Below are 17,582 nucleotides of genomic sequence, written 5' to 3'. Positions count from 1 at the left end.
AATACCCTCTTTACCCCCAATGAGCCAGGAACCAAACTGTTGTATAGTAAGAATGTATATTTGTTTAAGGTTTGACAAAGAATAAAATCAAACGGTCACACAACCATCAGCCACACTGTGGCCCCACACACTATCACAATTTCAAATTACTTGCACCAATTGACTGACTTTAATGGGTGAACACACGTTGAATTTAAATACTTTAAATCAAAACACACAGAGGATTTCTTGCACATTAACAATTAGGAAATTTGAAACAACCCCCAGTAATTGCTTGGGTTATCACAATGCTGTTCTCTCCCAGCAACCCCCACTCCCAGGCTTCATTTGAAGGCAAGGTTCAGGGAGCAAAATCGTTTTGGCTTTTTATTCAAAAGCAGGGTTCGGGAAATAGACACAATGGAAAAACATTTTTTGGACTTTTTATTGAAAATGCAAGGTTTGCGAAAGGAACGCAATGGGAAAATCATTGTATGCTTTTTCTTTGCATAAAATGCAGGGCCTTCGGATTCTGATTTGGGATGCAAGTAAATACATGGGAAATTCCGTTTTGCACACTCTACTTTCACTTGAATGGCAGAGTTGTAGGGGTAGTTATTTGCGGATTATGGACACCCCCCTTCCATACAGAAGTCAGGGGTGTCAGAAAAATAGTCACCCAAGTACTTATTGTCTATACCGGCTCTAACACACTGGGCATGAACTTTTTTAGTTTAGAACTCTAACAACACTCATCCCGTGATTTTCTATATGGGAATTATTTAATTCAACTTTTATTCAATGTGCTAAGGATCTACACAGTTTTGCCTCTTTTTTCCCCCACAATTTAATGGAAAGGATTAAGGCAACACAACTCTATTTAAATGGATAGGGTAATTTTCTATGGTGGAATTAATTTGAGTTACATTTAATAAAATGTGCCAGGGGTCCTCCCAGTTCCACCCCCCCACCCGCTCTGCGAGATGGAGATTAAGGCTGGCAGATCCCCCCACACTTTTGTTGCCATTTGGATTAATCTACTTACATGGGAGGCCTTGGTTATAGGGCATGCAGGGTAACAGCAGGGCTCCTCTGAGGACAGAACAGATCTGGTCAAAGGCTTCGGTCAAGGGTAGTCCCCAGCACCAGACTTCCTCTGGCTCCTCAAATGTCAGGCCAAGCTAGCTTCTAAATGTCACAATCTCTGTCTCGCACGCAATGTTTAAGGCCTTGGTAGCTCTTCTTGTCTCTCTGCTAGTTGTTCCTTGCAAGAGTCCAGAAGTAGACTACCTCCAGCAATAGAGTGAAAAAGTCAAAGGTCCAAAGAACGTCAAAAAGACCCCTCCTCAGACTGGACACTGATCTCTTATAGGGCCTTTGACACCCAATTATTATCATAATTCCCATGTTACGGATTGGCCAGCTCTCTCTCTCCCCTTCCCCCAATAAGCCCACTGCCTGCTGATAGGACAAGGAGTTGGGGGGTGGAAAATACTAATCTTATCTTGGCACGCCCTTCCTGGGAGAAGCTACAGTTTTTATCGATTTACTCCTGCGCTGAAATAGTCACAAATCTGACCCTTCAAGATTCAAATCTTACTTCCATAACCTATCACCACATCAACTGTCCATTCCCTCGGAATTATGAGAAGGCCGGAATCATAATTGTCTTCATAACTCAACTTGTATACATCACACAGTATTCATTGTTACATGATACAGATGGGCTTCATATCCCCTTTAATATGAGTCTGTGATGAGCTCACTGGGTAACATGATTCTCTTTTAATTAAAGAAAGGGTGGCCCAATGTTAATCATATGACAGGGCATTGCATGTACCCCTCAGCTCTACAATAGCCCCCACCTTTTTTTAAGTTTCATTTCTGTTCTTGTGACCTGACATGTGCATCTGCTTATCAGCAGGGTCTGTTTCTTACATAATGTTTGAAGATCAATTAGTGGCTCTGAAGCTATTTCTTGAGGTTGGGTCAGCCATAAAAAGCTCCTTTCTGTTGCCCACTAATGCACAGTTAATGGGAAGACCTGACCTTGCAGGTCACTTCTACTGGCCGTGTTATCTGCAACTCCTGCAATTTTTATCTAATTCTTTGTTCTTACATTGTATTTCTAACTGAACCAGACCTGCTTTTCCAAGGGGTCCCAGCCCACGTGTCTTGAGTTCAAAGTTTCAAAGGCACAGACCTTTCAGTTCAGTGGAGAAAACACCAGCTGCATCCATACTTCAGAAAATACAGCTTTAAATCGACAAGATGTGCTTACATGCAACATTTAGCATTATATCTGGACGTTTTGTTTATAATACCATATTTATTTGCATACAGTTTGGACAGATATAAGATCACTTTTGGTATTAGTCACACATAGGCCACAGTTATATAGAACGTTCTTGTTCACTTCTCCACCAAGTAAACCTTTCCATTTAAATGTCAGTTTATTTGTGAAAGTAAGTGTCTTTCTCTGAAATATGTCACTTGGCTTCACTTTTTAAAGGTGGTATTTTTCACATGCCTAGCCTTTCAATGTATCTTTTCCCATATGTACTGCTGCTGGTTTGAATCTGTCAAAAAGTGTCTATTGCCAGTTTACACAAAGTCAGCATCTGCAGCACCACAGGTCAGTTCCCAAACATTGGGCATATCCAGCAGTTTTAAGCTATCAGGTAGATTCCCTTTCACTTGCGCACGTGTCCATAATAGTAGAATTGCACCAGGCCCATTTCTTTTCATTTTACTAGGCCGTATGTCAGAAATCACTTTTATGCACTGGCTTTTATATATCAATGAAACTACACATTAGCCAGCTTCACTCTCACAATAGGGGCCTAGCATCGCCTCTCGATCTCTGCCTTTCAGGGGCTGCATTTTCACGCCACAGTCTCTAACCTGCTGCTCTGCACCGGTTTCCTCTCCCTTTCACTCTCACTTCCACTCTCTCTTTCACTCTATTGGTCTTGCTGTCCAATCTCTCGCTCTCCCCTCTACTCTCACTCACAACCCACCTTTCTACAACCCCCTATAATAGACTCTCAATTATAATTTGAACCTTTCACACTTGGTATCACCCTCATTTTCAATACCTTACCTGCACTCATATCCAATCCTGCCACAGACTTTTCAATCTTCCGTGCGACCGTCCTCCTTCCATCTGGTCTCTCGGTCCACTGCCACACTGCCTGACTTCATCCGAACACCTCTGACTCGTTTCTTGCGGGCCTTTTATACCTGTCACCTTCTGGTCCTTTCCTTCCCCCCTCTTCCTAAACGATCCCTATGCTTTTCCCTGCAACTGGGTCATCACACTTCTCATCTTCAAAAGCCCCCTTTAACTCCACCCCTTCCCATGTGCTGGTTTTCGTGCAGACTTTGACGTTTGCCCAAGTCAGTGTTTTGGCTGTCATCTCACCATTCTTTCACTCTGGTAAGTCACACTTCATGGCAGTTCTCTGGAGGCTGCCAGGCACTGGAATCTCATGGTGTGCAGTGCTCAGCCTCTCTCTCCGCTGTCTGTGTTTCTCAGTCGAGTTCTTTCTAGATTGTATGGACCTACAAGCAATTAAAGAGAACTTTGGCCAGAAAAGGGGATGCAGGGAATTGATAGAGCCACAGTGATGCCACTATTATCAAGCAAGGCACATTTAGGGGGTTCAGGCACTGTCCACCCAACTCCCTCACGCCACCTCTGGGGTAGTATTCGCTGTGCGACACATGCTGGTAGTCCTCCTTGCTTACGTCTGAAGGGGTCCCTGTTCACTCCCTGGCAGGGTCTATCCCCTGACCCTGTCACAGCATTAATCACACAAAGCAAGGAAAAAGGAATTGCTCTAAGTACTAGCCAGCATGCTTATGTTTTTATTTCACTAAATATGTACGGGTGAACAACCAATCAGGAAGGGCTTGAGTTACCCAGTTTTTCATGGCATGTTTGTGAAGAGGGTCTTGGTGGAGAATGCTACCACAACACTAAAACTGTAGAAATGCAGGATATTTCTGTACTGATTTCATCAGGTATGGAAAGGTCAGACAGCTGTACCTTTTATAGCTCTTGATTTCTCTCTGTCACTTTCTCTTATTCTCTTTTGACCCCTCCCAATTCCTCACTCTTTCTGGCTTGCCTTTTCTAACTTTATCTCTCTTCTGTAGCCCGCGTAGTCCCTCCCGTCTATTCTCGCCCTTGTTCTACCAGGCAACAGTAGAGTAGTTTCTAGGACAAGGCAATATAAGGTGGTCAGATGGGGAACTCCTAGCAGGGGACACTCCAGAAGAAGAAACTTTAATGGCACTAGCTGTGGATTGAGAACGCAAACAGCCATTTCATACGCGTATCAAAATTCTTGCACTAGGACTTCTGGAAAAAAATGGCAGTATTCTGGTATAGTCTGTAATGTTATTGTTCAGAGGCATGCATTCCACTTATCGGCTGATAGTCCCAGGATCTCATTAATTGTAATACTATGCACGCAATGAAAAGTGTGTTTATAATTCATCAGTCATGATTAGATTTCTTATTCGCTCACCTGCACTGCTTTCTTTCCTGCAGGGTAAGACTACCCTTGACTTTGGAGGAGATCTCCAGTTTTGGGGAGAGCAGTAGAGAACTGTTCATCAAGTCCAGCACTTACAGCATCATTCCCATAAACGTGACCGAGATCGGCCTGACCATCAGCTGGGTCTTTTCCACGGACACAAAAAGCATAGCATTTAGTGTGGTGTACCAAGAGGAGGCGGAGTCACAGCTGGATCAGTATAAGGTAAGAGCTTAACACCTGCTTCTCCACATAAGGCATCTATACCTCTGACTGGCTCAGTTTTATTTTTCATGGCAGCCTATGGTGAACTAATGTTTGACTGGAATGTAGTACTTCTAATTAGATATAATAATATAGTCCTTTCATTCTTTCTATGTCTTCCTTTTTTCGTTCTCTTCATTTATTCTTTGATGAAAGAAAATGTAAAGAGAAAAGTAAAGAAATGTAGCATGTGAAGGCAGTCAAAAATATCAGTGTGAAATGGCATTATATCACTACAGATAGTGAAATGAGTCTTCGGCTATATTCTATCATTGATCTGCACAGTCAAATAATGTGTGTGCTGCCATCGGGCCTATAAATCATACTTTGTGACAGGAGTCTTTGCAACAACAAAATGGAGTGGGACAGATTCGCTCTAAAATGGCGTCTACCGAAGCCACATACAAGGCACATTTGGGGCTAAGTACGATACTTTTACAACTCTGTTGTCATTCTCTGTGGAACTGCTTGTGATTACGTCAATAGTTTCTATTAAAAAAAGTATATTTCTTTATGTCCGTCTGTTCAAAATGCAAGAATATTTGTTTTACATATAGATGGAGAATAACCCACCAATGTGCAGCAGAGTTTGTTCACCCTTGCCAAATGAGCACCACGTTAAGTACGCATGATGTTAGAAACCTTTTCTATGACGTGTAACTTGCTATAGAAAGACGCACAGTTAAAAAACAAAGCATCTTATTATTTACTTTTTAAGAGCACCCCTTGCGTTGCACGTTTGGCTTCTAAAATCAAAGCCATACATCCGAAAATGGACTCCATTTTGCATACTTTGAGGTTGCTTATCCTTGCACTGGCATTTGAATTTGCTGTGCGTGATTGCTGTCACAGTGTAAAAGGCAGTAATTGTAATTGGTTATTTATAACACGCTTCATACCCAGAGGTTTGTAAGCGCTGACCCGGGGATCGAACCTGTGGTGCTCTGAGTCATCTTGCTTTCAAGGCGAGCACGTTGCCCCTGAGCTATCCTGGTTTTAAATGTTCACAGCAAGGCCCAAAGACGTTTCTGGTGCTACCCTCACTCCTATGAGCACAGTATCACTGACATCTGCATTAGCAGTTCCAAGATTGCGGGGAACCCTCAGGTTAAGTCATCTGACCGTGGCTCTGGTTCCAGAAGTAGCAGTATTGTGCCGGCAGTCAATATTAGTATGGTGACTTCTCATTATAAGTCTGAACATTGTTGCTATAGTACTTTTACAGTTGCTAGTATTTTGTATTTTATAATTAGCAAATTGTCACATAATAGTTTTTGTGTACATTGTTTGTAATGCAAAGGAACAAAAAGCTGTCCACAGTGTTGTTTGTAGTGTACACATTCAGGCCAAGGCCAACTTCACTACTCCGCTTTTAGTTTCTGATATTGATTTGTAAAATGACAATTGTTTAGGGACTTCATTACACATGACTGAACTGGGCCCATATTTCTGAACTATCATGCAGTTTGGACATTCCTGAAATGGGGTTTAAATATGCCTGTCGTTTTAGGATAGTGAGAGATCTCAAAGTTGCTTTTATCTCATGAATAAACAGAGTTTGCAAGTCTGGGGTAGAAACAAATGAGAAACTCTACAAACAAAAGGGGGTTTCTATGCAAACATTGTCTCTGATGGGCCAACACAAAGTGGCATAATCCAGTTCTCTGGTAAACCAGCCCCTTTCCCTGGGCTTCATGAGCCTATGACACCCTACTCTAACAACACAAAGGTTCAAAATGAAGTGGAGTCGAGTGCCACCCTTACCCAGTGGATAGTGGGTCTGAGGGTGACATGGAGAGGATCCCCTGCTCAATGTCTTTTGGTCCCCATCGCATGCAGTGGACACTGACACAAATCCAGTGCAGAAGAGCGAGGGCAGCCATAATTGTTCGCCACAATTTAGTGTACCAGTATAGGGCATTCTGGGTAGCCTTGTCCATCCAAAAAAGCAGAGACCCCAGTCAGCCATTGTAGGTTGGAGGAGCAGGATGCTAGAGTTGGGTAGTAATTAGATATTAGTGAGAGTCTGTGAAAGAGGAGGCTGGAGAGACAGAGAAGGTTGGAGATGTGATTGCAGTTGGGAGCAGGAGGAGGTGGTGAGTTCTAAGATGCTGAAGGACCAGGTGGTGGTAAGGCCCAGGATGCAGGAGGAGGCTCCATCATCAGGAGGAGACCTTGATCATCAGGAGGAGGTGCTTCAAAGCAAATGATAAGCAGAGTTGATAAGTGGTAAACATCAAGGAATAGGGGACATAGCTTGTAGGAGATGATGCCAAGAGGAGAAAGTGATAGTTCGCAGTTGGTAACGTCAGGTAGTGCAGTAGGTCTAGAGCATCTGTTGACAGCAAATTATATCAAGAGAGGAAAGGACTGGGGAACATCAGGTAATGCCAAAGAGAAGGAGGAGGTGGGAACATGAAGTGGTGAATGCGCAACTAATGGCAAAGGGGGGAACAGTCCCATAGTCATCCAGGACAGAAAGTTTCTTGTGGGCCAGATTAGCCGTGGGCAGCGGGCCAGATTAGCCATGGGCAGGACCAGATGGTGGGACGAGGAGCAGGAGTGGGCAAGGGAGGCTACAATATGATTGAAGCGACGAACGGAGATGATGCAGGAGGCGTGATGCTTAAGGTAGACCTCAGACAGTGTTGCTCACGCTCTCCTTGCCAGCTACTCCTGCTGGCCTGTCTTCTGGCAAACTATAACTCTTTGCTAGTGTGAGTCTTGAAGTTGAGTCCTGGAGTACATGACCCTGTAAAGATCACAGCTAGAATGTCATCAGATCGGTTTGTCAATCCCTGAAACGCGCAACTCCCAGAGAACTGTGACAATGTCAGAAGCCCTTTTCAAGTACTGGGAAAGAGGCGGGCAGGCACGAGATTCAGGGATGACTGGGGAGGACTTTGAGGGCATCTCCCAAGGATGGAGAGACCCGCTTTAGACACGGAGAAGGACTGTCCTGACAATTTGGGGTTTGAGAAGATCCCAGTAGTACTTTAAGGTGGTAATTTTTCTAATAATTTCTCTTATAAAGTTTGCAGAACTTGAGTATGTGATATTGGCATATTTCTCAGGCTCAGTTAATCCTGCAGCACTCCAAAAACATAGCCTAACATTGAAGGCTTTCTTGCCTTTTTATGTCAGGCAGCATTAGGCACACATTCTTACACTAACTCTTAACACTGGGGTGTTTACATATGTTATTTATGAACAACAGGTGCAGTGTTTGGATGCATGGTCTCGCACCCAGGGCTTTTATTTTGATATTCTTGAACTCTGCACTGTATCTGCAAAAACGAAAGTTATATACACAGCACTTCTGCACTATCACGAGAAAAGGGTCAACTATAACAGATAATGGGGGTCATTCCGAGGTTGGAGGTAAGGAATTACCGGCACCGGTAAGGGTGCCGATGCCGGTAGTCCCTTACCTCCGTATTCCGAGGTCCCTTTGCAGGTCCTTCCTTACCTCCTGCTTTTAGCAGGAGTATAGTACAGGACCCGCAAAGGTACTTCGGAGGTAATTACGGTACCGTAATTTACGGTGCCGTAATTACCTCCTTCCCCATTCCCATTGAGCCCTATGGGGCAGAAATGGGAATGGGGAAGGGCAAAAGGTGAATGGGGAATTACCGATCCCTCCAACCCTGGAATGGACCGGTAATTACTCCATTCAGCATGCCGGATTTGGGACGATTTCGGAGGCAACCATGGAGCTAATTACTCCATGGTGAGCTCCAAACCCGGAATGAGGCCCAATGTCCAGTGACCTACCTTTGCTTCCAAAGTCAGGTTCAGAATGTTAAAAATGACATTCTTGTATTTATAGTAAAGATGTTCTAAAGGTGTCAGGTCAGCCCTCTTCTGGCCCATGCCAGCTAAGTCTGTATTAGCCATGTTAATACAGAAGCATGTGTACCGGATACCCTGCCTGCCCATCAGCAAGGGAAGCGGCCATGTGCATTGCCCCTCTTTGCAACAGACATCAGTAGACAGACACCACCCTCCAGCCACTGTCCCTTGCCCATAGAGCTACAGTGTCACAGATGCAGGACACACATTGCAATGACTGCACAGCATGACTCTCTTTGGTCCAGCTATCCCACCCCATCTAAGTGCACATATGCTTTGAGCCCATATTGCCCACGCTATGTATGGTTTTGTTGTATGTGTCAATGGGCAGACCAACGCAACAAAATAAACAAAGAACAATTAAAAACAGGCATTGACAGAGGTGGTATTCAAACCCACATCTCACGTGTTTATTCCACGGCCTGAGTCGTAACGGTTCTATGTAAAAATGTTGCCAGGAAAATAGAGGCATGTGAAAAAAGAGTCAGCAAATATAACTGTTCAAAATGTAGTACTTCTGTGTAAGTGTGGAACATGTTGCAAGTGATAAAAAAAGCTATTTTTAAACACATAAAATTACAAGTATGTAACCCTAACAATGACCCAAAACTCTATAAGGCAGTCAATGGCCCTCAACAATCACGCTATCTCTTACTCTACCCCTGACTCTTAGGCGTTCGCTTGCACTTCAATGCTCCAATGCATCTTATTTGTATGTGATGCAATACAACACATCAACTAAATAAATAAAAAATGAACAGCAGGGATCCTAACTCCAATCCCATCAGTAGCCCTCAACAAACTCCACAGCCCTTACCTTACCCACACCCATGCTCTAACACTAACCTTTGTTTTATCCTAACCCTTGCTCTAGCCTAACCCCTAGTTGTATACTAAACCCTCTCCTACTCCAACCTCACAACCCCTCCCAACCTCTCGATTCCTTTCTTTCACTCTATCCCAAATCCTTACTATGTAACTCAAGACGGAACGTTACACTAAGCAGGCATTGGACATTCTTTGGGTTTTAATAGCACTAACATAGTTCTCAATAGGTTCCAAAATCACAAGATACAACAAGCGTGAAACCGTGCTTCCTTTGTTTTCTTCTACAAAAATGACTCAATCTAGTGAAATTATTTAGAAACTGTTCTTGCTTACGTTATTAGAAACTCAACGTGTGTTTCATTGTCTAAATATAAATAATGTAACTTCTTGAAATATAAATATGTTACATGAACATTGTAATTTATTGGTAAAACTGTGTTTCATCACTTTAAAACCAATGCTTTTGTTCATTTGATATGTTGGTTGAGATATATTTTTGATGCATTTTAGACCAGGGCAAAGTGTGCCCCAATGCGAATACGGAATTAAATTTATTTATTTGCTCTAGGGTAATTTTTGCCCTGGCGCTTGAAACACCGGAGCAGTTGCCAAACAGCACTTGTCATGGTACAATGGTTTTCTAATATGTCCCAGTGTTTTAGAAAAAGAGCAAACTTTGCCCTAGTCCGAACACTGTGCAACTTTGCACTTGCAGCAGTGCAACGTTTCTGTATTCTGGCCCCGGATCTGCTCTTTTGGAGAAAGTGGACACTATTTGCACAGAATACATTAGATTCAGATGCTTTAAACAAAATATTCTGGAAGAAAAAAATGAAAACATTTTAATTGCACTTTTCCCAAAAGGTGTGACAAATTTGAACAAAGTTGCTTGAATTTAATTCATAAAAATGTAGTTGTGAACAATTGGCCACTAGGTGTCAGTACAGGACGGGATACCAACATTTACTGCGCAGTTTCTTTTTTCAATTTCGGCTAAAAGTAGCTAAAGCGAACAATTATCAACTCTTGTTGTTACAGGCATTTATAATACAGAGTTGTAGCACAATATTGCCACCATGTTTTGGTGGCAGGTACTTACTTATAAAGGCGATCCTAGTTTCAAAATGCCCCTTCCTTCCCCGCCGAAAACATTTTATTGCCCCTCCACTTCACTTCAGGGTATTAAGCGCCTGTCATGTACCATAATTCTCTCCTACATCCCAAATAAAATGGGTCAATCTTACGCAGTGGTCAAGTCCTAAAAATTTAAGTGGGGGGACTCATAAACAAACACAATGGGATGTGACGTCACCAGAAATTAGCATATAAAGTTTAAATATGCACATTTAATTAAATTGGCTTTGCATAACCACCCAAATTGCACTGGACAAATGGCATTTGCCTTTCATAAAATCAACAAACACACAAACCAAAAGAGGATATTTAATTCTAATAGTGTTTTTGAAAACGTTAAAAGGTGTGCATGTTTTAAACTCCAAGAACCTATACAAATGTTTTCCCTGGGATTTGCAGTACCGAAATGGGACATTTCACCTTTAATTGTTTGTTATTTTTTATCAGGTTATATAGTGCAGTGGTGCAGTGGTGAAGTGTCCGGCCTGCAAACCTGACAACTGCAACATCCTTTTCCTCAATCTGCCTCTTTCCTCCCTCCGCCCTCTTCAGCTAATCCAGAATAGGGCTGCAAGACTTATCCTTGGCCTTGAGCCCAGGCAACACATCTCTTCAGCCCTAAAATCTCTCCACTGGCTCTAAGTTTCGACAAAGATCCAATTCAAGACCCTCTGCATAATCCACAAGGCTTTCTGGGGTCTGGTACCCCACTATCTCCAACTCTCCCTCCACAAATACCTTCTTGCTTGAGCTCTACGCTCTTCTACTCAAATTCTCTGATGCACAAACGTTTCTCCAAGCAGAGAGTGGGAGGGAGGTCTCTCTCCTCGGCTGGCGCCTTTCTCTGGAACAGCCTCCCTGCCCCCTGAGACTTGAGCCGGATCTCATTAAGTTCTGTAAACTGCTCAAAACTCTTCTTTTCTCTACCTCCTTCCCACTCACCCTTCCTTGCTAATCACCCCACAGCCTCTGAGTCTGGTAGCCTGGTCCTCATGAGCCCAGTCAACACCAGCACCCTCAGCACTTTCCTCTTGACCCCTCCCGGTCGTGGTGAATACCACTCGTGGTGAATACTAGCCGGGTTTGCGCTTATTGCGTTGACCTTTGTGTCCTAATGATAGCGGGGTAGGGGGCATGCATTACAGTTATATAGGAGGCTGGCCTGTCACCCTCTCATGCTGGAGGTTCGTGCCTCCAGGATGTGAGCCGTTCGAGTCAGGGCATATGCACATCCAAGAAGCGTGGACGCCAAACTTTGGGGTTTATTTGCAGGAGCAGAAAGTAAGTAGTCGCTTTGATTTGTGAAATAATAGGGCAGCGTTGTTATGGTAACAGGGTGGGGGTGATAGACTTCTGAATGTATCCGCATTGGTTTCCACATGACTGCGCTTACAGCTTTCCCTTGGCAAGCTACGGAACGCATACATGACAACACTCCCGATTTAGGCGGGAGACTCCTGATTTTTGATTGAAAAATCGGGCTTTTTTTACTGTCTCCAGCCTAAAATAATTAGAACTCCAATGCAATCCTATGGGAAAAATACTTTCTCCCGATTGCTGTCGTGAAATCTCCCTCTTAGGGCTTGACGAATGTTGGCATGTCTGGGAACGTGCAGGCATGACGCATTGATTTCAGCCCTCTTTCACTAGTGATGCAGTGACCCCTGTGCTGTAGTAATAATTATGAGAAGAATGATGGTGAAAGCAGGGCCTAAGATATGCCAAACCCATGGGGCACCGTGCTGCCATCTTGCTGGACGTATTATGATTTGACTTCACTCTATTTGTGATAAATTGTAGTACATGCACATTTCAAAGCACTAAAATGGAAATTTAATCCCGCGAACGGCCGGGGTATGCGACAAAACAGAGGTGAAGTAGCTCTCCCCATCTAACAAACCTTACGCTGTGCCTAGCAGGTCCACGCGCACCTTTTTCATATGAGACTGAAGGCGATCGGGCAAAAGGCCAATTGTAATTGGAAAGGTTTGACTTGCTAATGTGATTACGTGTTTGTAAGAGTCAGACGCGTGCCAGAATACATAAGAAAGAAACTTCACTCTTTCGACTGATTCTCCATAGACAGCGGTATGAGGGGAAATGCCATGTGCCATAAGGCCAGCCCACCTGTCAAAAGAACCAACAAATGCCCAGTGACAGTGCTTGAACGCTGGTTTTACATATAATGTCAGGTTCTGATGTCTTGTGTTACCAGTGCAGTTTAGAACATGATACGTAGGCCCACATTCATGTATCATACATCGTGGTAAGAAGGCATAGCTGCCTGCTTAGAGGCCCTAATATGCCTGCTAATGTTGCACAGTAGTAGTAGCGGGTTATGATCAACACTTCGGTGTATTGCATCTCTGTGTATTAACGTCAACGCTTATCAATGAAGGGACAAATACTATCCTGCTTCTTCCTAATGTAACCTTCCCCTGTCTGCGATGTTGACCCGCACGGCGCATGTGAGGTTAACGCAGCCAAAGGTTTGGATGGCCCTAGGTGACACAGGAAGGACCCTTTGATCATTTCAGCTCTCAGATATTGTTTTGAAGATCCACAGCATAAAGCCAAGATTTACACTAATAGCCTGGCATGGCTGCGCTCAATGGCGTCACTAGGGTTGTGGTAACTCATGGAGTCACTCACCGGCTCCCGGGGGTGGGGCAGTTGACACAGGGAGTGTTGCACCGGGTATCACCACCCCAGTGACGCCACTAATACCGCAAAACCCAAGCATCTGAGGTTTGGGGGAAAAGGAGGACATAGGCTAATTCAGAAACAGGGACCCCAAATCCCATGAAACGACGCAGGACACCATCATCCAGCATACCATCACCCCACAAGAGCCTATGGGCCATGCAAGACATCAGAACTCTCTTCAGTAAGCTCTGACCGCAGTTCAGATGGCCAAATGGAAATTGGTCACTAGCAAGGGCACAGCTGATACCATATACCTAGAATTCTGCAACGCCAAGTCACCAGCACTACGCTTGGTGCAAAAACCTTAAAGTGGAACATATCCACAGACAGGACGAGGCAATGACCACACCGCCAGTGTGGGATCAGCCGCACCGCCACAACCGGCAGAATAGCAAGCGTGAACTGACAGGGAGATCCCTCTCAACCATGTCCCAAAGTTCCAAACATGAAGCACGTCAATATTGCAAAGGACAGGGCACATGTCTTCACTAGGCAGAAGATAGGAACCCAGTGAGGGTCAGCAACCCCCATTTCCACACAATGCTTGATGCTGAGGCCCGGGAGAGTTGAGAGTATTCTCCTCACCCGTTGCACTGCTAGATCCCAACATAGGCTGTACATTACTGTGTGCACGATCGACTGCCCACACCTTGAGCCCACAACTTTAACGGATCTGCTATGACCAGCTGACCCATGCCTGCTCAGTCTTTCATCCGAAGTGAAGCAAGCACCTGGCCGAACCACCTAGGCCACCTATACATCTGTCACAGACACTGAGACACCCTCTTAGAAAGCTTGGGTACAACTATACATCAAGCAACCCTAGCAAAAGCCACTTCCAATGACCCATGAGCAGATCCAATCAGATGCTGCAGTGATGCAGGCAAAATGTCCTAACTCTCGGGTAGTCCCAGCAACTCTGGGAGTAGCATAGGTCAACCTAAAGTATGTCCATGAACTTAAGAAGACCAGGGTTAGTGACTAACTCCAAGAACATCAATCTGTGGAGTTAAAGGTTGGAGCAGGTGAAGCATGGGCTACGCAAAAGGGTAATTCAAAGTCCATGGAGACCTCACAAAAAACTGCACTAATTGAACAAAACCGGCAGGAACAGCCTGGTCGGAATGGGCCGGCCCTCAAAGTTGGACTACCTGCACTCGCACTCCAAAGTGTAGTTGCAGTTGAGCAGGTGGCAATTTCCAGAACTAGTCCAATGGCCAAAATCAAAATTACCATAAAGAATGGCGGCTTAGTCGACAAGTTCACTTCCACAAAATCAAGTAGCTTAGTGGAACAAGATACTACGCAAGAATGGAATTGGCTGGCCATGGCTTTGAACGCTAATACCCGCAGCTAATGCCCAAAGTCCAGCGAGGTTCAGGATTGTTCCTTTGCTTCATGGAACACGCGCGGCTTCATACATCTGCTAAACAATGACTGGCTTCATGACCTACAATTGATTTGTCTTCAAGAAACCTGGATGTGTGCAAGGCCAGTGATCTCAGAATTTGAATGCGCCTTGAATCCAGCTATCAAGGCTGAAAAGGGGGGTCCGCTAGCAGGGCTCTTAAAGGAATGGTTCGGTCAAAAAATTTTATTGTCCCTACGGGTCGGCCATGTGTTTTTAAGCCTAAGTCGCTCGATTTTAGAAAAATTTCCTATGGACCATAGCCGAGTTTTCAGCAATTAAACGCACGCGAAAACAGGCATCAGGGTGCTGCTATTTTGTGATAATTCTATCACTTGCCCCATCACCCTGGCTGACCTGCTTTTGCGGCACTAAATCATATCCCCTGCACCTGAGCCTGACATTATCAAAACATTCATATTGCCCGCCTCTTTCCGTGACGTTACTGTGCTGCGTAGGCAAACGTGCCCAGTCGTCTTCTACGCGACTTCACACATAACCCAGAAACCAACACAGATCAACTCACAACACAGCGCACCACAATTCGGAATATGAAACTGTACTTTCAAATCAAACAGCAACACGGTATATTTGGTAAAGTACATTTATTTAACATTAAATGTTTATAGAATATTCAGCAATTGGCATATTAAATCGGAATGTCATTTTTTTTCTTTTCTCTCTATCTGCAAATCCTATTCCGTTTTATCGTGAGTCAAGCGCTGTTACTTTATGGTACACAGGGTGTTGGTTTTCGTTAAAAGACGCACTTTGGTCGCACGGTGAGGCTGTTCCATCAACTAGGCACTATGCCAGCATAAAGGTTGATATGTTGCTTCTAGCCGCTAGTACCGGGTAAGGGCATATGGGCCTTTGGCGATCGTCCCATAAGATCGTCAAAGTGGTGCAGTTGTTTACGATAAGCTGCAGCTGGCGGTTGAAGAAGCCATCTGCCGGGGTCTGAAACTGGTGGCAGTAGCAGTAGGGTAGGATTTACCTGTTTTGAAAACATTCAAATGATAATTAGTCTCGCCAGCCGATCTTTATTAATATTTTTCATTTTATTTATTACGGCCGATCTGAAACTATTTGCTTTCAAGGATAGTGCAATGGAGTATGTTCGGCTCTAAAATCAATGCGAAAACTAACAAAATAAATCGAGGTTAACACACAATGAGAAACGACTGTTTGTCTACATGCGTGTGGAATGTGGACCTGCATGCCCATCACCCAGTACAAAGACGATACCACAAACGCTTTACTTGCTCTTCATTCATTCATTCATTCATTCATTCATTCATTCATCCATTCATTAATTCTTCATTCCGGTATAAAAGCGTCTAAAGAGTTACTTACATTATATTTGTAATTTCCATTGTGTCTCTGCGTAATGCAGTCCGTAAATCCCACTGTGCTCTTGACAACGATTTTTTGTGTACTGAACTAACATGAAACTCGGTCTAGTTTCAGAATGTTTTGCCTTATCGTTTTTTACGTTATTGCACCCCCCCTTCAAATGAAGTCCTTTCGGCATGGTCCCTGTCTCTCAAGGTCATAAAACAATAGAACCTTATACTGCCAGTGTGAGTTGTGGGCCTCTTCAGGCCGCCAGCTGAAAATCAAAGCCGCTGACCTTCACTCTAAAGGAGGATACATTCTTACTTTGCAACATCCCGTAGTAAAGCCATCTGTGAGAACTTGAATTTTCAAATCCATCTATGTACTAGGCCTCAATGTGCAAATGTGAACTGGCTTCTCTCCCATCTGCAACAGCTCGCTTGGCGCATTTTGAGGCCCCCAATTTTGTCCTTGTTGTCCGCGAGCTTTGCAGCCCTAGAGAACCATAACTATGGAGACATTGACTTTTTGGGGGAAGGTCAGGGAAAGTATAACGTACAAGGAGTTGAGTTGAAAGTGAGATTTATTGTTTGTTTTATTATTTGCAATACACAAGCCTTGCGAAACATAGTTACAGCAACAAAAATATATACATACACATATTGACAAGGTCAGCGATATGAGGTGAATAGAGAGAGAAGTCAAACATGACACCCATGTTATTCGCCACCCAGGATGGTGAAGGGGTTAAGGTTAGCATACTTTGTATGTACACTGTACAATAACATTTATTTACAAAAAGACAATCATATTACAATTATTTAAACCAGGATTTGTACTTCACAACCAGCTCTGCTTTGGGTGGACATGGCACAGTGGCAATGTTCGGTGGCAATGCATCAGTGCTCTGCACAGAAATGTTCAAAATTCCATATCTGTGCTTCTTGAGTACAGCAACAATAAGGCTTTTTACAAAGTTGAACTCCATTTCCTCATAGACTGCTTTGATGACCCATTGCTTACTTCTTTTAGAAAACACCTTAGTGTAGCGAGGCATCCTTACATTACCCATGGTCCTAGATTGTTCACGGCTGAAATTCTCGTTATGGGCCAAGACCGCAAGTAGAGTCCTGTGTTTCATGCCCTGTATACTGAAATGCAAGCGCTTTGGCCTGTACTCTAGGCGCATATTGTGGAACACCTCCAAACCTCCTGTGTGACAGAATTCTGTCAGTCCCCTCAAATCTCTTGATAGAATTTTACCGAAAGCAATCTTCTCAATGGCTTTGTGTGTCGGTCAAGATGGAATCAACCACTTCTTCCTTGCCTCCTCTGAGGACAAAGGGTTTTCTGACCAGTGGTGAACGTTGATACAGTGGTGCATCAGTGACCGCCATTTTTCAAGTAGTATTTCCACTGACCCTTGAACATTTTTGGAGCTCCACCAAAGATGGTTGCTGATAGACTGGGACCACTGTAAAATACTTTCCAAACCTTTTTTTTTTCCCTGCAGCCGAGATTTTCTTATT

General features: G+C 43.9%; 1 protein-coding gene across 3 annotated transcripts in view; it reads left to right on the top strand.

Moving 5' to 3' along the window:
• FYCO1 (FYVE and coiled-coil domain autophagy adaptor 1) overlaps positions 1–17,582 on the top strand; it is a 1,135,599-nt gene that overhangs the window by 1,078,276 nt on the left and 39,741 nt on the right. For all 3 annotated transcript variants that reach the window (XM_069613367.1, XM_069613366.1, XM_069613365.1), the window contains exon 17: positions 4,538–4,748. In XM_069613367.1, coding sequence (XP_069469468.1) covers positions 4,538–4,748 — 211 coding nt within the window. The remainder of the gene's footprint in view (positions 1–4,537; positions 4,749–17,582) is intronic.

Source organism: Ambystoma mexicanum, chromosome 5p (assembly GCF_040938575.1).
Source record: "Ambystoma mexicanum isolate Mex_15411 chromosome 5p, UKY_AmexF1_1, whole genome shotgun sequence".
NCBI classification, from domain to species: Eukaryota; Metazoa; Chordata; class Amphibia; order Caudata; family Ambystomatidae; genus Ambystoma; species Ambystoma mexicanum.
The sequence above is the reverse complement of the archived record's forward strand: the minus strand, read 5'-3'. Positions and strand labels throughout refer to the sequence as shown.